Source organism: Salvelinus namaycush, chromosome 3, assembly GCF_016432855.1.
Source record: "Salvelinus namaycush isolate Seneca chromosome 3, SaNama_1.0, whole genome shotgun sequence".
Classification (NCBI taxonomy): domain Eukaryota; kingdom Metazoa; phylum Chordata; class Actinopteri; order Salmoniformes; family Salmonidae; genus Salvelinus; species Salvelinus namaycush.
The window spans coordinates 92442513-92459359 of record NC_052309.1 but is presented as its reverse complement, the minus strand read 5'-3'; the positions used below and the strand labels follow the sequence as shown (position 1 = coordinate 92459359).

Sequence of the window (16847 nt, the reverse complement as noted above, 5' to 3'; positions counted from 1 at the left end):
CCATTATACCAGGACTAGTATGTGTAAGGGCTCCATTATACCAGGACTAGTATGTGTAAGGGCTAACAATGTTGACTTGACTGAGCCCTGTCATGATGGCTTGAGGCCAGTGCTCGTAAATATGGGAGCTTTAACTTGTGTCTGTATGTATTACTATCCAGTCTTCTTTCTCCAGTCATTTACAGTACAAGCTCTCAAAAACAGAAATAAGCTGTTTTAAACACATTTATATTGTATAAAGTTCCAGCATACAGTACTTTTGTTGACTGATATACAAGCTCTCTAAAACAGTCAGAAGTTTCCATATACTGTCCTGTGATCCTGATGAGACACCCCCCTTATGTCAAGGTGCTTAAGGTACGGGCACATGCTCAAAACACCTCCCCCTTACCTTGTTCTCTGTCTCTAAATGGTCCAGGCTGCTCACAGAGCCCTTCCTGCTCTGTCCTTCCAACATGGACCCTCCCTCTCTGATCGTACCTCCTGACAGGTTCACACCCGCAGCACACCACAGCTGCAGACATATCAATCAATCAAACAACCTCAAATTTAGAGAAATTGCATTTAAAAAAGCTCAATACACCACAGGAGGTTAGTGGCACCTTAATTAGGGAGGACAGGCACGTGGTAATGGCTGGAGCGGAATGAGTGGAAAGGTATCAACAACATCAAACACAAAGTTTCCATGTATTGGATGCCATTCCATTTGCTCCATTCCAGACATTATTATGAGCTGTCCTCCCCTCAGCAGCCTCCATTGCAAAACATGTAATATACTTGTGTATCACAACTTGGTATTCAAATGTTGCATTGTGCACAAAAGTAATGTATGTTTTCACAGATCAAAATGAAGTTAACTTAATCCCAGTGTGTGCTGTGCTCACCTTCATAGAAGCATCTTTCTGGTCCAGGGGCCTCAGGTAGACTGGCACAGGTAGATTCTTCTCTTTGTTCTCTGTTGGGCCCCCGTTCACTACCTGAAAGGATACACAAGATGTCATATAAAAAAGAAAAACTTGGATATGGTTATTATTGCGAACTCTCTCCCTCTCTCTCTCCCTCCGCTCCTCTCCTACCTTAGATTTGCTGGGTAGACTCCATCCATGGGCCTGTACCTGTCCATCCTCCTTCTGCATGTGGGCTTTGACCTGTCTGTACTGGGCCCTCTTTTGCTCCCTACGGGATGGAGAGGCGCACGGGTCCATTCTGACAGGGAGGGAGACAAGACAAAAAGGGAATTTCATTACAAAAAATGACATTATGGGCTGGTTTGCTGAATCCTGGATCAGAGAGCACTGTCAAATGAGATTCTCCAATGAAAAGGCTTTGAGGTCCAGAAATATGCCCAATATGGGTCATGAGAAACAAGCCCTAGGAGTATATGAACATTTGTGTAGCATGGTTATGAAGAGTTCTAAAATAGAACAGGTTATGAAGAGTTCTAAAATAGAACAGGTTATGAAGAGTTCTAAAATAGAACAGGTTATGAAGAGTTCTAAAATAGAACAGGTTATGAAGAGTTCTAAAATAGAACAGGTTATGAAGAGTTCTAAAATAGAACAGGTCATGAACAGTTCTAAAATAGAACAGGTTATGAAGAGTTCTAAAATAGAACAGGTCATGAAGAGTTCTAAAATAGAACAGGTCATGAAGAGTTCTAAAATAGAACAGGTCATGAACAGTTCTAAAATAGAACAGGTTATGAAGAGTTCTAAAATAGAACAGGTTATGAAGAGTTCTAAAATAGAACAGGTTATGAAGAGTTCTAAAATAGAACAGGTCATGAAGAGTTCTAAAATAGAACAGGTCATGAACAGTTCTAAAATAGAACAGGTCATGAACAGTTCTAAAATAGAACAGGTCATGAACAGTTCTAAAATAGAACAGGTTATGAACAGTTCTAAAATAGAACAGGTTATGAAGAGTTCTAAAATAGAACAGGTTATGAAGAGTTCTAAAATAGAACAGGTCATGAACAGTTCTAAAATAGAACAGGTTATGAAGAGTTCTAAAATAGAACAGGTCATGAAGAGTTCTAAAATAGAACAGGTCATGAAGAGTTCTAAAATAGAACAGGTCATGAAGAGTTCTAAAATAGAACAGGTTATGAAGAGTTCTAAAATAGAACAGGTTATGAAGAGTTCTAAAATAGAACAGGTTATGAAGAGTTCTAAAATAGAACAGGTTATGAAGAGTTCTAAAATAGAACAGGTTATGAAGAGTTCTAAAATAGAACAGGTTATGAAGAGTTCTAAAATAGAACAGGTCATGAACAGTTCTAAAATAGAACAGGTCATGAACAGTTCTAAAATAGAACAGGTCATGAACAGTTCTAAAATAGAACAGGTCATGAACAGTTCTAAAATAGAACAGGTCATGAACAGTTCTAAAATAGAACAGGTCATGAACAGTTCTAAAATAGAACAGGTTATGAAGAGTTCTAAAATAGAACAGGTCATGAACAGTTCTAAAATAGAACAGGTTATGAACAGTTCTAAAATAGAACAGGTTATGAACAGTTCTAAAATAGAACAGGTTATGAACAGTTCTAACCATCATAAGTAGTTGACCCACATATCCATGATTCTATTATAAGTGCTGTGTAATACATGGAGTGAATGAGCATGGCTCATCATGGCAGAGGTCAAGAGAGGAATAAGGAGAGCTACAACAGTACTAACACATGACAGAATGAGTGCTGTGTCACTACTCACTCCTCGTTGAGGAAGTCGAAGGCCTTGGACTTCTCGGTGGGGAACTGGGAGAAGGTGCTGCTCCTCTTCTTCATTCCCCCTCCTGCAGGGGGCATGTACTTCACCTCCCTCCCATGGGACTCCGCCTTCTTCATCACTGCCGTGCTGGTGGAGGAGGGACTAAAGAGACGGCTGAAACTGCGGGGGGGAGAGAGAAACCATAGGGATGCGAAGGGGGAGGGGGGGGTTGGTATAGGGAGGAGCAAGGCCGGGGGTCAACCACCAACCAACAGTAAACAGTCACCCACCACCACCACCATCACCTCAAGTATAGTGAAGTGAAGCATGCTGGGGATTTGGGAACGTTGATTAACAGAGCCAAAGCCCATTCATCACAATACCACTCGTGGCCCCTTAACTGAACGGGAGTCATACATTTTAATATATAGTATTATAAGCCTACATACAGTACACTAGTACTGTACATTAGGACACCTACACCTGTGTATTTCTGTGTTTGCATATACGTTTTGGCATATGTTATCTGAATGTTGATAGCAGATAGTAATCTGATAGTGTGGGACAGATGGTAATCAAGCAGATAGATTTCAATAGACTGCATAACATGTGTTTACAATGAGCTCCACAGCACAGTAAGAGGAAAGAGCCCCATGTTAAGACAGTCACAGTAAAACTCACAGGGATGAAGGAGGACACCTCTGTCAGTTGATCAAAAGAAGCATGCAATTATATTTTTCATTGTTTTCTTCATATGTCTACACATCATACTGTAATGGACAGTAGATCTTACAAGAGTGCGCATTAATAAAGAGTTGGACATATTTAAATCTCTGCATTACAGCAGGTTATAGGCCTATTGCAGAATTAAGCACTTGTCCATAAATTGTCCTCTAAACAAATACAACTTCTGAGAGGACATGAAGGAGATACAATCAGCTGACATAGACCTCTCAGCAGTCTTTAAGCAGACTAGCAGGACAACATAAGGCAAAATAGGCAGGCGGGGGGGAGGGCAAGAGAATCACATGGGACTGATTTGTTTGTGGATTGGATGGAAAACATGAAGAGTAGTACACATCCAGGATATGTCTATTGTTCAGGGGACTGTAGCAGACCTGGGTTCAAATACTATTTAAAATCGTTCAAATACTTTGAACGTTTGCTTTAGCCTGCATGGACTGCCAGGTGGGCGGGATATGCGCAGTTGGGAATTTTCTATTGGTTCCGTTGCAATAGGCAAGCTCAATCAAGCAAAGCTAAAGTATTTGAAAGGATTTGAAATAGTATTTAAACCCATGGCTAGACTGTAGTTACTGTACCAAGGGGCAAGAGAGGGATGGCTATGACTTTTAAAACATTTACCTAAGACTGAACATTTAATAGCACATCCAAAAAGAAAGAAAACAGGGATGGAATTTCCAGAATGTTAGCATATGATATCATGATGATAGTGTTGAATACATCATATCAGAAATGTATATAATTCCTATGAGTTATTTCGTACAGGTAGTCATTGAAGGAAAGATTATTTGAGACTGCTTACAATTGCCAGATGCTGGATTTCTTCTTCTCAGTAAGGGAAGGGTTTTCTCTGGAGGCTCTGGTAAGACAACACAACATGGCATCATGTTAAAGGGACAGTTCAGCAGAATTACTTACGACATTGGTTAGTTTAACAAAACCAAAGTGTTGATTGCAGTCACTCCTTGTCCATAAAATGCCTTCTAAGTAAAGAGATATTTAGATAACTATGTAATTTCTCTGAACTATCCCTTCAACTCATTCATTTAAATTGGTAGAGCAAGGATAGAGCAGAAGGATGATTTCAGTGAAGTCTCAGAGTGGAGCTTAAAGAGTGTATATGAAAGGGGTTGTGGAGAAGGAAACCCTTCACTAGGCAACATAGTATTATGTTTCATTCTATTTATTAACATTTGATCTCCAAAAGTTTGGTGTTCTGAAACAATGGACTTTGACGTCTCTCTGGGAACCAGTTACAAAGCAACTGCAGCATATTACTATAGCAGAGGCCAAGGAAACAACTGGGGAAAGGATGAATATGTTGTATCCATAGTCCTTTGCCTATTCCTTCATATAGGTATCTGATTCTACAAAATATATATATATATATATATATATAGATAGTGAGCCTCTCTCTCTCGTTAGCTAGCTGGCTATGGCTATCCAACACTGGAACTCTTCCATGTCAAGGTAAGCTTTTGGTTTAATAAATGTATTGCCACGGGGCTCACCAGTGTAACTGCTGAACTGCTTACTGACTGTACACCGTACTGCATGATTGTAGCAGGTTTACTAACACATTAGTTCTTGTAGATATGTTGACTATGACATTAGCTAACATGGTGAAAACAATGTAGGCTTGGTGTAGTGGTTAGCGATCATTTGCACCTGGTCACAGACAGCTGTTGTGTTGTGCAATGACGTCCACACGCGAAGGGAAAGGGTGAGAAGAGGAGAGAGCGTGGATATGAGAAGGAATCATACAACAAACAAAGTGATTATGCTGTTTGTATGTGGCTTCTATGAAAGTGAACTGTGTTTGCGGGTGATCAGGGGTGAATTCATTCTACCGATTCTGTTGAATAAATAAATCTTAAACGAAAGCAAGCGGAAAAAAATGGGGAATGTGAATGACATTTATCCAATATGCTGTAATAGAAATAAGGCCATGCTCATTAAAAATTGTCCTCCCTGATCTTAAATGGCACCGACCGCCACTGACTCAAGTGTATGGCAGTGGCCTAGTTTCAAGTCTAGCATTCAGATTAAGAGGAAAGCCCTGGTTTAGTGGAAAATGTGGAGATAAAATTGACCAAATTGTTTATTTGGCCATATTGTTTAAAAATACATGGTTAGCTGAGGGATTGCATTGTATACGGGCTCTATTCGATTCCTTTCAATCATACTCTCTCCTCTCCTCCTCCTCACCTGATCATCTCTGTCCACCTAACAGCCTCCTGTAATTCCATCAGTCTCTCCTTGTACTGGTTCCTCTCCATGAGGACTCTAGCCATCTCCACCCTGGTGAACCTCTTTCTCTGGGCTGTAGGAACGTCACTCTGGAACAGCAGAGAGAGAGGGTGTTTTTTATTGGTCGGACATACAACGCACCAATCACAGTAACAAGCTGAATTTTAAGGAAGGTACATTTTGCAGCAATATGATAAGAATATACATTTAACAGTGATTACAATATAGAAAGGGGCACCACTAAAGGACATGAAGAGGTACAGTCACATTATACAGGACAATGTTATACATATGGTAAGAGGCACTCACATCCTCTTCCTCGTTTGGCTTCCCTTTCACCTCCTCCATCTCCACACGCACTCTGGAACAACAGAAGAATTGGTTCAATCAGGTTCATCAACGATATGCTATGCCATGTGTTCATGTTGACAGTTTACTCTTGGTGATTTCCCTAAAAACAGTCTTATAATTGGGTGGCCATATGAATATGGTGTGTTGCTGTTGTCCAATCAAATCAAATCTGATTTGTCACATGCGCCGAATACAACATGATCAGTTGTGTGTAGTGTGTTATCGTGTGTTGTTGTTGTTATTGACCCACTTCTTGAGCTCCTCCTCCAGCTCTCTGTTCTTCTCCTCCAGGTTTTTCCTGGTCTGTGTCACGGCGTCTAGTTCCCCCTGCAACACTTCCTTCTCACACGACAGCTCATCCACCCGCGCTATCAGGTCATTCTTCACCACATTCAGAGCGTTCCTACAGGAAACAAGGGGGGAAAGGAATGAATGTGACACCTTACAACACTGCATGCAAGATGTTTGTGTTATGTTGTGCTTCCAGTATATCGTCCAGTATAGTGGGATCTACAAAGCTATCTAAATATGGAATTGACTTTAGACCAGTTTAAAAGACTAATAACATTTTAATAACTTTGGGAGGTATACATTGAACAAAAATATAAATGCAACATGTAAAGTGTTAGTCCCATGTTTCATGAGCTGAAATAAAAGATCCCAGAAACAAAAAGCTTCTTTCTCTCAAATGTTGTGCTGAAATTTGTTTACATCCCTGTTAGTGAGCATTTCTCCTTTGCCAAGATTATCCATCCACCTGACAGATGTGGCATTTCAATAAGCTGATTACACTGCATGATCATTACACAGGTCCACCTTGTGGTGGGGACAATAAAAGTCCACTCTAAAATGTCATATTTTGTCACACAACACAATGCCACAGATGTCTCAAATTGAGGGAGCGTGCAATTGCCACGCTGACTGCAGGAATGTCCACCTGATCTGTTGCCAGAGTATTTCATGTTCATTTCTCTACCATAAGCCACCTCCAACGTCATTTTAGAGAATTTTGCAGTACAGCCAACTGGCCTCACAACCGCAGACCATGTGTATGTGATCGGGGGGGCGAGCGGTTTGTTGATGTCAACGTTGTGAACAGAGTGCTCCATGGTGGCGGTGGGGTTATGGTATGGGCAGATAACGTGATGAGATATTGAGGCCCATTGTCATGCCGTTCATCCGCCTCCATCACTTCATGTTTCAGCATGATAATACACGGCCCCATGTCACAAGGATCTGTACGCAATTCCTGGAAGCTGAAAATGTTCCAGTTCTTCTATGGTCTGGATACTCACCAGACATGTCACCCATTGAGCATGTTTGGGATGCTCTAGATCGATGTGTAGGACAGCGTGTTCCAGTTCCTGCCAATATCCAGAAACTTCGCACAACCATTGAAGAGTGGGACAACATTCCACAGGCCACAATCAACAGCCTGATCAGCTTTATGTGAAGGAGATGTGTCATACTGACAGGTTTTCTGATCCATGCCCCTACCTTTTTTTAAGGTATCTGTGACCAACTGATGCATATTTGTATTCCCAGTCATGTGAAATCCATAGATTAGGACCTAATGAATTTATGGAACTCTGTAACTCAAATCCTTGAAATTGTTGCATGTTGCGTTTATATTTTTGTTCAGTATAAACGTCAAATAAATCTAAAACTATACCACTCTCAGTGTGTTTTTCTTACTTTGTCTCCATTAGTTGTGTGTTCTCCGTGATCAGGTTCTCAACCTCACGACCCATACCTGTAAATAAGGAGCAACACCAGCCAGGGGAGAAATTACCTAGTTTTCTGCTTTGTGTTCATACAACTGGAGTTTATAGAACAGCATGTATAGAAGGCCTGGATTTATCCAAAATAAATCAATATTTATGGAGGTGCGTTTACTTCAATGGATGAACACAGTCACATTGACTGACTTAAATATTCATATAGATAAAATAAAGAATCAGTCCATTCAGGGTGTTAAATATCTCATAGTGAGATATTTCTAAGAAATACAAAACAGGGACAACCCCAACAGCCACCACACAGAACATGTTACATGTCGCAACAGAGTAGGATGGAGCGAGCGGGTGAGGTCTTACCAAGCAAGCTAAGATCTGAGAAAACCATGCAATCCAAGTCAGGCAAGAAAAGGAGAGAGAGGTGGAGAGAGTGAGACATGAGGTATGTATGAGGAACACAACGGAGGAATGAGAGCTAGGGTACTCCTAACAGGCTAGTGGGGAAAGGAATGAGTTACAGTTCTAGGGTAGAGAGACAGTTGGGAAAGCTAGAGAAGCTATAAAAACAAACACACAAACAAACTATTTAAGCTGTAAAGTAAAAAATGTGTTATTAAAGCTGTACGATGAGTTATTCTTCATGCTTATGGTGCATGTTAGACAGAAATCAGTATAACCAAAGCAGTTATATGAAGAACAAAAATTTTCCAAATGCATTTAGCCCTTCTAACAGCTTTCATATGTCCGGTTTCATCTTGTGATCAACTTTTGTTGCCACTGTAATGCTAGCGAGGTGCTGCGGGGGTCAAATTTAGGTCAAGGCAGTAGTAGTAGAGCTATGAGCTGTAGATATGAGGTGGTGAGAGGCCGAATGTAGAGCAGGCCAAATGTAGAGCAGGGATGGGCAACTGGTCCTGAAAGGCCACAGTGTATACAGGCAGGCTTTTGTTCCAGTCCAGCATTAAAACACACCAGATTCACAAAGCCTAATAAACTAGCTATGGTTTTCCAATATAGAACATGTTTTCTTTAATTAAGTCAGGTGTGTTAGGGTGGAGCAAAATCCTGCACACACAACTGCAGATACCCATCCCTGGAATAGAGTTTTTCTCTGAGGGCATAGAGAGAGGTATCGGAGGAGAAATAACAAAGGAGAAGGAGCAAAGGAGAGGTTTTGAGGTCATAATACACACCAGAGTACTCCACTGGGGTTAGGGACAAAAGCCAGAGGAGAGGACACAACGAGGAGAGAGAGAGGCGGGTTAGACACTGATGGAGCTAACAGCAGAGAATGACTTTTAACTGATACAAGCAGAACTTCTAAATCCAGTTTAGTTTTGTATTTACCTAACAGCAACGGTTATTTCACTTCAGTGCAACAGCCAGTGTGTATTAGTGAGCTGAATGTAGTAAAATAGTGTCAGTTTATTGTCTAACTCAGTGGCCTGCTACTATAGTAATTCATGAGTTAGCATGCATTGAACACAGGAGCAGGAACAACTGTGGGAGGTCACCTGGGTAAACAACACACTCAGACACTCACAAGGGGTTAACACAAGTCATCCCAAAACTAGTTCAACTCCATCTGTCAAAAGACATTCCAAAACTAGTTTAACTTCATCTGTCAAGAGACATTCCAAAGATACACTTTTAAATGAATCCAGTGGTTGAACTTTGTAGTTGACAGTGTCACACAGTTTGTACGTCCATTTTTTTTTTTTTTAAATAGATAAATCTTCCCAAAAGTTGCTGTAATGCTGGGGGAATGAATACTGTTCCTTGAAGGTGTCAGGCTTTAGTTCTTACAGTATAGCTTATATAGAAACGGATCCTTGTGTTGTAATTCATTATCATAATGTTACTACAACATTACTCAAATGCTAATAGCAACATATTGTTAAAGGTGTTATATTTCATTACCATAAAGTCACTACAGTGTTATAATAATGTTACTACAATGCTAAACGCTACACATCCATGGAGGTGTTTTGCTGCTATAGGAAGGGATTCCTTCCCTCGCTTACCCAGCAGGTCCGCCCCCTCGTCCACGTCTCCGATGACGTCCCCTATGCCTGCAGACGACAGCTCCGCAAACAGAGAGTCTGTGTTGCGGTCAAACGCCAGGTTCTCAATGCCAATGCCTCCTTTGTTCGGGGTGCTGCATAGTGGAGCGATTAGCAGAATAGCATTTAGCAGGTTGTACAGGAGTAATACCCAATGTATTTCAAGGTCTAAATTGTAGTCTCAATTTGTCAATGAAAGAGAGGATTTATCCCAAGTTGACTATATGGTGATGGTTTTGTAGGGGTTACCTAGATGCTTTGTATCCACTGAGGTCCATGTCCAGTTCAGGGGTGGACTCAATGATGTCATGCACATCTGAGCTATCCTCGTTCTCTGGCACACCTACAGGACACATATAATACAGACTAGAATCAAATCAAAGAGAACTTCATTATGTGCTATTAGATCATCAAGAATGGATACAAAGACAAATCTCTCTGTCATCTACCATTGTAATACTTGTCGTGAGGACTTAGTTGCAGTATCGTGAGTAACATTTCATACCCACTGATATTGACCTGTTCCCCAGTGCCGCCAGCAACTCCATGCTCTTACTGTTTGGCCCCTCCCCTTCCATGGCGACGTCCGAAGCCGTGGTGGACATGGGAGTGATCGACTTCGAGCCAAGGTCCGACAGCTCGTCCTGCAACCACAACCGATAGGGTCATCATAGAGATCATAGAGAGGTCAAGAGTCAAAGGTTAACCCTAACCCTGACCCATTAAGGGATAACATTTTCCTGAACTAGGGCCCAGAGTTTTTCCTGGTAAGGTCATGTGCGGAGGAAAAACTCCTGTCTCTAGTGCTAGGTACAGTAGAGACAGGACAGGAACTAAGGAACACAGGGATGTCACCATGGTAACAGTTCAGAGAGGGGAGACACCACAACACCACAGCTCAGCCTGGCTTAAAGCTAACACACTGGAGCTGGGGACAAAACTAAACAAGCACTAGTTAAAGACATTGAGGATACAAGTAGTGCAGACAGAAACCCATCGCCTGTGACTCCCATCAACTTCCATAAAAAATGTATTCTATTATGAGTCAGTTATGAACAAATTCTTATTTACAATGACGGCCTACCACGGCCAAACCCGGACAATGCTGGGCCAATTGTGTGCCGCCCATTGGGACTCCCAATCACAGCTGGATATAATTCAGCCTGGATTCAAACCAGGAGCTGTAGTGGCGCCTCTTGCACTGAGATGCAGTGCCTTAGACCACTGCGCCACTCGGGAGTAAAGATCTTTCATTTTAATATATAACATTTCTTAAAGGTATTTCTTTGAAGTGATGACTTTTTCTTTGGGAGAAGCTCTAAAAAACTGAAATTGGTATCCATTATTCTGTACAATAATCAAATATGAATTTGATGGTAGATTATCTATTTTCTGTAGTTTGAGCTCAGGAGCAGGAAGACGTTGACTGGGACAAGGAAGGGTAGAACACAGTCAACAGCTAATACACACTAATTCACACTTCACATCAGATCACAGGGCTCACATGGACTTCACAAGAGGTCAGAGGTCAACACAGAACATAAACCAATCATGGGCCCAGTGGATAGTGCCATTCCTTCACTGAGAGACAACACAGAACACACACACAACTCAAAGGTCAGCTCATAACAGAAACAAACACAAGATTCACTATGAATGACAACACAATAATAAGTGATCTAATCTCCAATGTTAAGTCTACATAGAGTACAATAAGATATACAACTACAGAGTGTAGTTCTACTGTGTAAAACTACAAAGAGTGTTATAACTACGAAGACTGTTATTTAACTACGGAGAGTGGTATGCATGCTAAAACTGTGAGATAACAACATACTGTGAGACAATTTGCTTCCAAGTTCACGTCAAAAAAATGAAACGGAGCTAGGACAGCAACAGCATGTGAAAGAAGTACAGCTAGTACCATGCAGTTTGGCAAAATGAAACACGACAACATAGAAGCTGAATGGAACCACGCCTTCCCCACTCTACAGACCACTGACTGATCAAAACAGCTCATTTTAGGGGGGAAACTAAATGGAGGTGATCATTGACTGTTCCTTTAGCTCACTGAGGAGGATCTATCTAGGATTTGAAGGGAAATCTGACATGGTTGCATTGGGCTCAGGTGGTCTGTGAAGTGAGGGACTTTGAATAATGCGCAAAGAGATGCTGCTTGCTCTGAAAAAATGAAACAGCACACTGAAGACAACTACTAAAGCCCACACACACACACACAACATGGGGCTCTCCATGGCATGTACAAGCGGGTTGCAGTGACGGTTTTCCTATCCACCAGCACAGAGACAACTACCTTGCAGTCGTCTGGGAGTGAATTCCCCCAAGAGATCTGCAGCGTACTGTAACCATCTCTTTTCTTTGGGGGGTCGTCTGCATCCAACTGCTTGGGAAAAGAGTTACAATGAAGAAGCACATTTCTGCAGAAGCACTGAGGCAACACACACTGCCAAGCGTGCGTGTGTGTGTGAGTGTGTGTGAGTGTCGGTCTACATTGCTCACAGCTGGTGATGGCTGGCTGAAAGTCAAGGTTATTAGATTCAACATGTCGGAGGTTTTGAGGTGACCAACTAGCCCAGTGACTACCATCTCACCACAGCTGACTGAAGCCTATGAAGTCCAGTCACTGAACCATACAGAAGAACCCTACTTACATAGTCAGAGTATTATTGTGTCAATGAAGTTTAGAGTTTGAGTTACTCACATACTGACTCTTGGGGTTGAACGCTTATGAGGTCGCCCTTATTTATGGAGAACTCAAAAACCGAATTCCAAATTCGAACACACTCGAATTCCAAACTAAATCTGAAAATACATATGTTCACATCTTTCATTGGTGGCTGCAATCTCCCTTTTCTAGGTTCTTCTGTATGGGTAAGAGACAGGTTATTGCAATGAATGATTGCGATACTATTCTAAAGGTCCAGGCATCAGAAGCAGTGGTAATCTGGTTGAAATGGCACGCAGCATTTGGTTCATGACTGCGAGACATATGTTTGCTGTTTGAATTGACAGCTGGACGAGAGAGCAGTGCTCAATCAATAGTAGTGAGTGACCGATGGCATTTGTTAATGAACTCAGAGCAGTTCATCTGAAGAGAATACACGTCAGAAAACAATGGTCATGTCAACATGGGGTTTGCACATAACCCCCAACTGGTTCTAATGACATCATTTCAACCAGCTTTGAGCGCTGGGACTGAGTATTTTTAGCCTATATAAAGAAAACCAATACAGTCTATAAGAGATACCACTGTCACTACACTTACAGATCAACAATAGACGATTCCATAAAGAAAAAGCTATTTCTAGGTTGGCCATACCATAAAATGTTATGTAGTAGAACATTTTGACAATCAATACAACTACTCATTTACAAAGAGTCAAAACATCCAATCACGTGCCGGCCTGCGCTCTTTCTCCCCCAGTGATTGGGTGCCTGCCAGCAGCCTTTATCCCAGAATGTACCACGTCACAGACCATCTACCCCTCGTCCCGGAGACCATGCCACACTTCTGAACGAAGCGGAGCAGCAGCCGAAATAACGCAGGCACCTTTAGGGTATTTTACCACCACTGAAGAGAAAAACAGATATGTACACAGACTCCATCCAGTAATATTCAAAGTGGTGATGCTTATTCCTACCACTTATGTAAAGGAACTGCAAAGCCCCGTTCAGGACGGTACAATAACACACTGTAAGTCTTTGTGACTGTGGGTCTGTGGGCAGTGTGACGGCATTTGGTTTACTACTGAGAATCTCATCCAGTGCCAGAGAGCGATGATGTCATGATGTTACCATCTGACAGACATCTAACAGCATGAGGACAAATGACTAAATAAGGAGCATTCTATCCTGCTAAGTTATGCATATTCATGAAGTTGGCCCTCTGAAACATGTACTGAGGAGGAGGGGAGGGCGGTTGTATGAATACACAGAAGCCCCTGTCAGATCCTTCTAGAAGACATCACAGAGGGGTGCCGACTCTCTCCCCTCAGAGCCCTCTCTAAAGGCCTCTTCATTAGGCATGCTAAGCGTGCCTAGTCCAAAGCCCTGTGCTCTAAGCACATGAGGGGGAGGAAACAATAGGAGGCAGCCACTTCAGACTATTGAGGTGCACCCTTGCTCTCTCACATTGTGCGTGATTAGTCCAAAGCCCACCTTCCTGCAGAGAGGCATTTCAAATGTATTTCAACAGGGCCCTATAGCCTCACCCAGGCAGAAATAAACAGACTCAGGTTTATTCAAATGTATCTGATCATTAAAATAGACAGTTTCATTGCCCCCATTTTTTTCTAGGCTGTGCCAATCACATCTCTGTGTATCTGTTATCGAGCCGTCCCCATTTCCCACCTTGAGGCTGGCATTGGAACGTGGATGTTCCAGGTCGTTGAATCTCCAGGCCTCTGCGCCCGGCGTCTCAGACCTGGCCTGGAGGTCAGGGGTCAAAACTGACCCCTCTCCTGACATGGGGAAGACACCCAGAGACATGGGACGCTCTTTCCTAGAGAGACAGAAGAGGAGGAGGGTCAGTCAGATTATACAGTGTGAGGGACATGTTTAGCATGACTGGCTACACTAACTACACTATAAATATATCTGGCCATTCGTATTGACAACGTTTAAAAAACATTCTGATGAGCTAGTTAAAAAGACTTAAAGTGGGCTTATTTTTTTGAAACAGATCTTGCCTCTCCCTAAACAGTAGGAAGCAGATTGTACAGTCAACTTTACTGCCAGTTGTTGACTATGGTGACACCATTTACCAGAATGCAGCAGCCACTACTCTGCCAAAATAAAGGAAACACCAACATAAAGTGTCTTAATAGGGTGTTGGGCCACCATGAGGCAGAACAGCTTCACTGCACCTTGGCAAGTGTCTGGAACTCTATTGGAAGGATGTGACACCATTCTACCACGAGAAATTCTTGTTGATGATGGTGGAAAATGCTGTCTCAGGCGCCGCTTCAGAGTCTCCCATAAGTAGTGGTGGAAAAAGTACTCAATTCTCATACTCGAGGAAAAGTAAAAACACCTTAATAGAAAACCACTCAAGTAAAAGTCACCCAGTAAAATATTACTTGAGTAAAAGACAAAGTATTTGGTTTTAAATATACTTGAGTATCAAAAGTAAATGTAGTTGCTAAAATATACTGTAGTATCAAAAGTAAAAGTACAAATAATAATAAAAAATCCTTATATTAAGCAAATCAGACAGCACAATTTTCTTGTTTTTTTATTCACGGATAGCCAGAGTCACACTCCAACACTCTGACATCATTACAAACAAAACATGTGTGAGTCCGCCAAATCAGAGGCAGTAGGGATGACCAGGGATGTTCTCCTGATAAGTGTGCGAATTGGACCATTTTCTGTCCTGCTAAGCATTCAAAATGTAACGAGTACTTTTGAGTGTCAGGAAAAATGTATGGAGTAAAAAGGACATAATATTCTTTAGGAATGTAGTGAAGTAAAAGTACATCACCGGGGCCAAGCTTCCTGCCATCCAGGATCTCTATACCAGGCAGTGTCAGAGGAAGGCCATAAAAATTGTCAAAGACTCCAGCCACCCTAGTCAGACTGTTCTCTCTGCTACCACACAGCAAGTGGTACCGGAGCACCAAGTCTAGGTCCAAGAGGCTTCTAAACAGCTTCTAACCCCAAGCCATAAGACTCCTGAACAGCTATTCAAATGGCTACCCAGACTATTTGCATTGCCCCCCCCCCCCTCCCCCATCTACTCTGCTGCTACTCTGTTATTATATATGCATAGTCACTTTAATAACTCTACCTACATGTACATATTACCTCAATTACCTCGACACCAGTGCCCCCGCACATTGACTCTGTACCGGTACCCCCTGTATATAGCCTCCACATTGACTCTGTACCGGTACCCCCTGTATATAGCCTCCACATTGACTTTGTACCGGTACCCCCTGTATATAGCCTCCACATTGACTCTGTACCGGTACCCCCTGTATATAGCCTCCACATTGACTCTGTACCGGTACCCCCTGTATATAGCCTCCACATTGACTCTGTACCGGTACCCCCTGTATATAGCCTCCACATTGACTCTGTACCGTTACCCCTGTATATAGCCTCCACATTGACTCTGTACCGGTACCCCCTGTATATAGCCTCCACATTGACTCTGTACCGGTACCCCCTGTATATAGCCTCCACATTGACTCTGTACCGTTACCCCTGTATATAGCCTCCACATTGACTCTGTACTGGTACCCCCTGTATATAGCCTCCACATTGACTCTGTTCCCGGTACCCCTGTATATAGCCTCCACATTGTACCGTTAAACCCTGTATATAGCCTCCACATTGACTCTGTACCGTTACCCCCTGTATATAGCCCCCACATTGACTCTGTACCGGTACCCCCTGTATATAGCCCCCACATTGACTCTGTACCGGTACCCCCTGTATATAGCCTCCACATTGACTTTGTACCGGTACCCCCTGTATATAGCCTCCACATTGACTCTGTACCGGTACCCCCTGTATATAGCCTCCACATTGACTCTGTACCGGTACCCCCTGTATATAGCCTCCACATTGACTCTGTACCGGTACCCCCTGTATATAGCCTCCACATTGACTCTGTACCGTTACCCCTGTATATAGCCTCCACATTGACTCTGTACCGGTACCCCCTGTATATAGCCTCCACATTGACTCTGTACCGGTACCCCCTGTATATAGCCTCCACATTGACTCTGTTCCCGGTACACCCTGTATATAGCCTCCACATTGACTCTGTTCCCGGTACCCCTGTATATAGCCTCCACATTGTACCGTTAAACCCTGTATATAGCCTCCACATTGACTCTGTACCGTTACCCCCTGTATATAGCCCCCACATTGACTCTGTACCGGTACCCCCTGTATATAGCCCCCACATTGACTCTGTACCGGTACCCCCTGTATATAGCCCCCACATTGACTCTGTACCGGTA

General features: G+C 42.5%; 1 protein-coding gene across 1 annotated transcript in view; it reads right to left on the bottom strand.

The window, feature by feature from the left end:
• Positions 1–16847, bottom strand: part of spag9a (sperm associated antigen 9a) — a 49353-nt gene that overhangs the window by 10710 nt on the left and 21796 nt on the right. The window contains exons 5-17 of the mRNA XM_038987596.1: positions 14227–14377; positions 10361–10499; positions 10105–10198; positions 9817–9950; positions 7752–7809; positions 6307–6459; positions 6015–6066; positions 5664–5794; positions 4258–4314; positions 2715–2891; positions 1077–1206; positions 885–977; positions 392–514 (exon numbers count right to left, since the gene is read on the bottom strand). Of these exons, the coding sequence (XP_038843524.1) occupies positions 392–514; positions 885–977; positions 1077–1206; positions 2715–2891; positions 4258–4314; positions 5664–5794; positions 6015–6066; positions 6307–6459; positions 7752–7809; positions 9817–9950; positions 10105–10198; positions 10361–10499; positions 14227–14377 (1492 nt within the window). The remainder of the gene's footprint in view (positions 1–391; positions 515–884; positions 978–1076; positions 1207–2714; positions 2892–4257; positions 4315–5663; positions 5795–6014; positions 6067–6306; positions 6460–7751; positions 7810–9816; positions 9951–10104; positions 10199–10360; positions 10500–14226; positions 14378–16847) is intronic.